Here is a 7,881-nt window from a genome sequence, read left to right as displayed (position 1 = left end):
TTGAAATTAAATGAATGGCAGCTGGCATTTGAGGGGAAAAATTAAATTTATAGTACACACTAAAATATTCAAAATGTTAGCACAGGTAAGTAATTTTGTTTACTCCAAATTAAAGTAAATGCTCTGATTTCCTTTAAAGCTTTTATGAATTTTATTGCTGTTTTCACAGTATTAGGTTTTGTCTTTTTTTATTTATTAAGCCATAGAATTCACTTTTCATGGCTCAATCACAAAGTCGAACACCCATTTAGTGTGAAAGTTCCTTCAACGACTTAAGAACTCAGCACGTTCATTGATTTTTATGCAAATTATGCACACTTTATAAATAGTTGGCTTAGTTTATCAAACAAGAGGAATTTGCATAAGTCGGATCGCCAGACAATGTGTATAAATCTGAAATGAGCTATTTTAACGGTAGTTTGAATGATTCTCCTCGATTGCCATTCTTCAGGGCATTGTCCCCATATAAAAGATGTGACAATGATCTGATTTTGGTTAGTTTACAGCATGTCGTCGCATTTGGAAGTTCGCTTTGCGAACTGGATTATTTTGGTGGTACTTTTCGGAGGTGTTTGCGCCAAGGATGATGCCTCTGTGCCTCGACTTATTACCTTGCAAACTGGTAGTCCGGCTCCAGCTCCGCCGCCACAGGAAGTGATTATTGAGGAGGACTACGATCACCATCATCATCATCATCCGCCGGCTTACCCGCCCAGCTATCCGTATCCGCAGCCTCCGCCTCAGCCACAGCACTGCCACTGCCCACCGGGTCCTCCAGGTCCTCCTGGTCCACCGGGTCAGCCGGGTCAGAAGGGTTATCCCGGACCGAAAGGATCCAAGGGTGAGCCTGGCGAGAAGGGACCCAAGGGAGATAAGGGTTATCACGGTATGCCAGGATTACCTGGTCCACAGGGTCCACCTGGTTACCCCGGGGGATCGTATCCGCCCTATCCCTACCCACCACCACCTCCACCACCTGGACATGGACCAGGACATGGCGGAGGACCAAAAGGACCTCCTAGGTATTACGATCAGTACTACAATGAGGAGGACAATGAATATGGCGATGAGCGAGCTTTAAGATTTTTTGAAGAGGATCAGACTGACAAACAACCCCTCATCTTGGCCTTCAGTCATTATAGAAATCCATTCACCACAAATGCCAATAAAAGAAGAAATTAAATTAAATCGATAGTACAACTAACCAAGTAAAATTTTGCATGTTTGGGAATTATTTTGGGACTGGAAGTTTAAGCAAATGATAAAATACTATCTTGGCATTTAATTCGGATCAAAACCAAAATTATTAATAGTATTGTAAATATCTTATAAAACGCCAAACCTTCCTCAAAAAACAGGGAGCCCTACTACATTGTTAAAATTTAGCTTTAGCTATTCTTATTTACAAAACAGAACCAAACTATACAACAACCTAGAAATGGAGATCCCTACCATTCTTTTTCAATATTTACTACCGATAAAGATGGATAAATACATAGGTCACATAAGTTTACTTTTTTTTCCAGGTATAAAAACACAATATATTTAACTTTTCAATCGAAACCTCTTTAAAAACTGTATGTTATTAGATATCTTAAAATAATCTAAAATCTCACTTTAGGCAAAAAATCGAAATTAAATTTCAAATGAGAAAAATATAAGTATATCTTAACTATTAGCAAACATCATCATCTATAACCGGGGGGTCGTCGCCCTCCTCCTCCGCTTCGTCATCCAAGGCCGCTTGTGAGGCGCTAAGCTCTGCGAAATCATCCTCCATATTATCCACAAAACTGGAGACCCTATCAACACAAAACAAATAGACATTACTAAAACAAATAACATGGATATTCGTTGTATGCCGTCACTTTTCAAAGTCGCACTGCGGCAGGAGGCCCTCCTCTGCCTTCGAGGGACTAAATCTGAGCAGCGTGCAGAGTCTGAGGACACCAAGGAGTATCAGGAACATTCCGGCCACATAACTAAGCCACAGATTGTGGGGATATAGTATCAGGCAGATGCCGATGACCGCATAAACGGGAGTGGGTCGCCATCCGCCACAAATCGCTGAAAGACGCCAGCAATTCAGGCAGCTGCAGGACCTCCGCTGGTAATTATCCCTGCAACAAATTATATCCATGAATATGTGTATGGATACATTTAAAGCAATAGATTTCACTGAGAAAAATTGTCAAGGAAGTTGGTCATAAATAAAAATCTAATCGGGTTATTTAATCTTTAAATTATAAATTTTTTTGGACCTTTACCGAGGTTTAATCTTATTAGACAGAAGTTTGTAAAGCAGATAGCAAAACATTTTCTACTAAATTAATAATGGTTATTTTGTTTCAGTATCAAAAGGTGAGTTTCTATGCAAACTAAAACGATTCTTACAACTTTTTCCTCTATTTTTACGCTGGATTGTAAAAAATGTCCTCGGATTAAATTTGATACTCTATCGGGGGAAAAGACTTTTAAGATAATTTAAGCACTACGTTTTAATAGTTTGTAAGAAAAGGCACTTTTTTTAATGGGAAAACAAAATAAAAACTAAATCAAACAAAGTTTCTTATGTCTAATGATACCCACTCTGAGCACTGTAGTTGCAGAAAAATGGTTACAAGCCATTTGATCTCTATGAACATTACCAGCACGGCTGAAAAACTAACCAGAAATTAATAAATTTCTTGGGGTTATTGGATCTTTGGCTTACACGATGTAAAGACCAGCCCGATAGCCATGCATGTAGACATCAACGCCAACGCCGCAGATAACTGAAATGAAAAATGGCTTAAGAAAGTTTCGATGCGGGGGGTTCTTGTTGGCGGGTTGAAACGAGGAGCGTTACCCTTGAATGAGCCTATAAAATAATGTGATTTTGTCTAGGCAAATATATTTATAAGCATATTTATTGAGTTGGGGCTTTTTTGTTTACCACGCTTAGGCCATAAAATGTAATACAAAACCAATGAAAAGAAACGAGGTGTGCTTTAGAAGTTTATAGATTGAGTTTCAAAGCTTGAAAATGGTTTCCAGGAAACCTACAAGTGTTGAGACAAATGTTTTACGGTATGCTAAAATATAACAAGTAATAACATGTTGATCGTTATATAATATAAACTTTTATTGTTTTTTTAAAAATTTCAGATAATTGTGCAGACAATTTACTTTTATAATTATGAGGAATTAAAGTTCTTGACAAATTTATTAATCGCCCTTCGCAAATTTTGTCAAGCATCCCCTTACAATATTCATATTCTAGCCACATTATGGCCCCTCATTTGGTCTCAACCAAATCCACTTCCACTTCCAATATGTAAGATATGGCCACCCATTTGCCCACCATAAAAACCCAATCTAATTAAGTTGTTTTTATTATGCCGAGCCACGAAAAACCAATCAGATTAAGTCAGTTAGATATATGCCTGATATTTAAATAAAACTGCAGAGCGAAAACCAAACCAATTACATTAAATGCTGTCATCGGAACAAATTTGAAAAAGCGGAAATCGAAAAAACATGCAAAAATTATCTGGATAATTGAAAGCGATGGAGGGAAAATACATAGATATCGGGGCCAGAAAGGCAGGGGAAACTTGGCGAATGGCTGGCGCCAAAAGGCTAACAACAAAGCTCATTGTCGACCGTATGGAAAAGCTGCTGATAAGGGGGAAAATCGGGACGGGGAAAATTCTGCTCTTGGCACAGGATGCGAGATGTTAGCTGCAAGCTGCAAGCTGCATAGAGGCCAATGCCTTGTTAATGGCTCTGACAGAGGATTTCCTTGGGAAACCCCCATCCTTCTTTCCCCATTCTGCGAGGTTTAAGAACTACATCCAACTTTTATACTTTGTTTTTCTGCGTGCCACTGCATCCATAATAGACCCCAAAACAATTTGCAAAGAAATTAGTTTGAACTTGACCCAAAGTTTTTGCTATACTGCAAGCCAGCAATTTATCAAAATTAAAAAAAAAAAAAAAACGTTGGTGCATAATTTGAAGAGTATTAAGGAAATGTCAGATGCTGCCGGAAAATCGTTATGATTGGCCATGATAAGCGTTAAAGCCAACTTTGATAACTGCACCAGATGGCCGAAAAAATTCGATGAAAAAATTTTATTGGATTTCCATAGTTTGGAATGATGAAAAGTGGGTGGAAAACTGCATCCATAGATATTGATTTAATTAAAAAAGAATTTATATTAAATTGCTACTTTTTTAATCCATCAATTATTTTTCCATGCCTGCTAAATACATTTAATTTGTATTCATGAGTTCACAAATTTTAGTTTGTTACACCATTTTTTTGTCTTAATTTGTTAGAGAAAAAATACAACAAAACACAACAAAAGCTAGCTTTAACGAATAATCAATTTTATGAAATTGATGATGAGAAATATGTAATTTTAAATTGTGCAGCTTTAATTGACTTTTAAGCTAAACTAAAATTCTATTTATTGCACTATGCTAACAAGCATTCAACCAAAAATTTGATTGTACAAAAATTGTTACTGAATATTAAATTTAAGGTAATACCTATGTGTGTGTATATTGTGTTAAATAAATTAACCTACTTTCTCTGGTAAAATGGAGATGGCTTTTATTTAAATTAATTTAACTCTTTTTACCCAGAAAATCCACCCCTATTGTGTTTACGGAAAAATGGCTTTTATAATAATTTATATTGAATGGAACAATAAAAGCAGCCAATAAGAACATGTCCCTATTCAGCATCTTAGCCATACAATTTCCTTTCAGTGCCAAGAAATATAATAAGCCACAGCACTCAACATATCCTGGGGCTATGATTTCTATGCACAAGCATTTCCTACGATTTGTCAAGGGTAAACATTCCGAAAAGGACCAAAGAGAAGTGTACATACATATATTCATGCACATGCATCATAACCCCATATCGTGATTGGCATTATCTTGAGACCAGGGGGTCACCTGGGCACCGAGCGAGGAATTTTATTTCACTGGCATGGATTTCCAGGCACTTGAGCTTACCGAATGAAGTCAGCAGACCGAAAACTCTTATCACAGGACGTAAACACTCGCAAGGCTCTGCGGACTGATGACGGTGATGGTGACGTCCGCGGCGAACGCGTTGCGATTGCAGTTGCATTTGACTCATGGTCAACTTTAAATATATATATATTACACTTATTTTATAAATTATTTATTTTTAAATGCTTGCTGTTACTGTTTTTTTTGTCTCTCAAGTTTTTAAGGCTATATAATGGCACAAAAGATGCATATAATAGCAACCGATTAACGCATTTATATACCGTTTTGTTATAAATTATATTATTATTTTAGTTTTATTTATTATTCAATTCAAAATTTCATATATTATTTATATAAATAACTCTCAGCATATGCGCTATATACTCTATGTTAGAATTCGAAAAATGTCTAATAACTCATATATTCCATTTTGTTTGAGCGTTTTTAATTATTTTTGCCTTTTATTTATGTCATGTATGACAAATTTATATTTGTTTTATAACCATTATTTTCTTTTACGTTTATTTTAAATATTTTTATAGCAAACTCAAAGTTACTGTCCAAAGGAATAGCTAATAAAACAATCAAAGAGCCGTATCCACATCACAAAAATCCTCGACGTGCTTGGCATACTAAGTGGCCGAATAACTTTACGACAAATATTTCCAATGTACCAACTAAGAACCACTCGTTGTGTGCTTTTAAATTCCAGCATTTAATTTGGGCATACGCTGCGTATGCGTAATGTGACACTTTTCGCACCTCTCTTTCCACGGCATTTAATCACCGGTCCGTTTGCGTGTGTGTATGTGTGTATGGCAACTAATGTCTGCAAATTACCGTTACCATTTGCACTTTACACCCGCACGTTGTGTGCCCTCTTCGTTCTCTTTTTTTTTCGGTTTCAATTTTTCCTTTTTATTCTTGTGTTTTTTTTTAATTTTATTTGTAAGGTGCCACTGCCACTTTGGCACTTGACTTTATGACCGAGCTCTAAACAACGAACGTCCGCACGCTTCCAGCAGCGCCAGCTGAATGAAACTGAATGAAAGGACCAAGCAAGGAATCGTTTCTATTTTCGGAGTCAGATCCAGAGTCGCCGCTGAGGCTGCCTTTGCTACTGCCACCGACTTTGTAGCCAGTTGCCAGCCAATGGGGCGCTGCATTCGAAACTGCTTAGTTGATTTGTTACGAAAGGACACTCTCGTTTATCTCTTTTTAAATGCTTCTCACAAAAAACATATTTGTATGTTGAGATTTATGGAAACCACAATTAATTCCATGTTGTTTTAATGAAATTTGAGACAGAAGTGTTGTTTTTCACACTCAATATTATTTATTAATAAAAAATGATAAATCAATTATCAAATATTGTACTTTTTTAAAAAAAATTTTTGTTATTTATAAGAAATGTCTATTTAAATTTTTGTAACTTTCAAGTTTTAATTCGAACTTATTAACTTGATTTACTTAGTTTTTGTAACTTTCAAGTTATAATTCAAACTTATTTACTTGATTTCATCAGCGCGTTACCTTGTGTTTAATTATTTTTAAAATTAAACTCTTAATAAAATTTTCTTAAAATTATAAATATCATTATTTTAAACAGTTTGTAAGCTCTGCTTAAGGCTATTTTAAGGACCTAATTATAAAAGTGTGCTTTATAATAGCTTAAAATGTAATAGCTAAATTGAAATGCAATGTCGTTTAAAATGGTAACTGGCAGTGATCAATTAGTTGCTAAATGTAGCGCATTGAGGCAGTCTTTATAGTCCTGCAGTTTTTCTTACCAATTCCAGCTTGATTTTATTTGTCACGTTGTCCTGTGCCCTCATGTTGTTGCTATTGCTAGTGTGGTCCTGTGTGTGCGTGCTTTCGTCCTGCCGAATCACACCCTCCCCCCACCCCCCCTTGGCCACGTTTCAGTAATTTTCATAACCGGCTGAATGAGGAACGGAGTGGCAGGAGGCAAAAAGAAGCTCTGAAGACGACCAAGAGCAAAGCTGAGCAATTGCCAAGTGCCAGGCGACTACGCAGAGTGTGGGCAAAAACATTTTCGGTTGCCACACCGCCCCCAAAACCTCACATATACTTATATAAATTCAGGGGGGAGCAGAAGTAAATATTTTTTTAGCCCCTCAGCTTATTGTGCTGTGCATTTGCTAAGGTGCCTATCGTCAGACGACTTGTTTGCATTATGCGGCGTTAATGACATCCAAAGTGGGAAGCCATCCCCCCGAGGAAACCCTCCACTGTCGCCACCATCTACGACATAATTCACAGCTGCCCCACACTCGGAAAATTTAATTTACTCACATTTTTTTTACATCGTGACCTGCAGCAACTCTTGTTTTGCAAGCGTTGGGACGTGGTTTTCTTATGTGATACAAACATCTTAATTAATATATTTTTTAAATGCTTAAAAGGACGTCCAAAAAATGAATATCTTTGTTATATTTTTTAAAAATTTAAATGGATCAAATTAACGTGCCTTTAAATATTTAGAAATAATTTTCTGTACTTCTTTTAACTACTGTATTTAAATTTTAAAAATGGATTTAGCTTGTTTTATTTTGTAGCTCTTGCATTTTATGTACCTTAAATCAAAATTGTCCCATATATTCTACAATGCAGATGGAACTCAAAAATCATATTTTTTACTTAAACATTTTAGAAATATTTTTCATACCCTTTGACATAGTCATATAAATTAGTTTGGCTAATTATTTTTGTTGTATGTAGGTATGTACATAAATTCATTTTAAAGAATTTTTTGATTAGGTTATTTAATTAGTTTTCCACTAGCAATCAAGTTTTTAAATAATTTAATTATTATTTTACTTGTATATTAATAATTTTAGTTATACGTAA

General features: G+C 35.8%; 2 protein-coding genes across 3 annotated transcripts; one reads left to right on the top strand and one right to left on the bottom strand.

Annotated features, from left to right (window-relative positions):
* Positions 1-20: 20 nt before the first annotated feature.
* On the top strand, positions 21-1,182 carry LOC128257184 (cuticle collagen 34). Its single transcript, XM_052988060.1, has one exon. The coding sequence runs from the start codon at positions 508-510 to the stop codon at positions 1,180-1,182; it is 675 nt and encodes a 224-aa protein (XP_052844020.1). The 5' UTR covers positions 21-507.
* Positions 1,183-1,569: 387 nt separating this feature from the next.
* LOC128257371 (uncharacterized) lies at positions 1,570-6,026 on the bottom strand. Of its 2 annotated transcripts, XM_052988361.1 has the most exons (6): positions 5,857-6,026; positions 5,011-5,143; positions 2,714-2,774; positions 2,590-2,664; positions 1,869-2,120; positions 1,570-1,802 (listed from the first exon to the last, which is right to left on the bottom strand). In XM_052988361.1, the coding sequence occupies exons 1-6, from the start codon at positions 5,857-5,859 to the stop codon at positions 1,676-1,678; spliced, it is 651 nt and encodes a 216-aa protein (XP_052844321.1). In that variant the 5' UTR covers positions 5,860-6,026; the 3' UTR covers positions 1,570-1,675. The 2 variants fall into 2 exon arrangements, with proteins under 2 accessions (XP_052844321.1, XP_052844322.1); XM_052988362.1 differs by lacking the exon at positions 5,857-6,026 and having other exon boundaries at positions 5,011-5,193.
* Between the last annotated feature and the right edge of the window lie 1,855 nt (positions 6,027-7,881).

This window comes from Drosophila gunungcola (assembly GCF_025200985.1).
Source record: "Drosophila gunungcola strain Sukarami chromosome 3L unlocalized genomic scaffold, Dgunungcola_SK_2 000002F, whole genome shotgun sequence".
NCBI classification, from domain to species: domain Eukaryota; kingdom Metazoa; phylum Arthropoda; class Insecta; order Diptera; family Drosophilidae; genus Drosophila; species Drosophila gunungcola.
The sequence above is the reverse complement of the archived record's forward strand: the minus strand, read 5'-3'. Positions and strand labels throughout refer to the sequence as shown.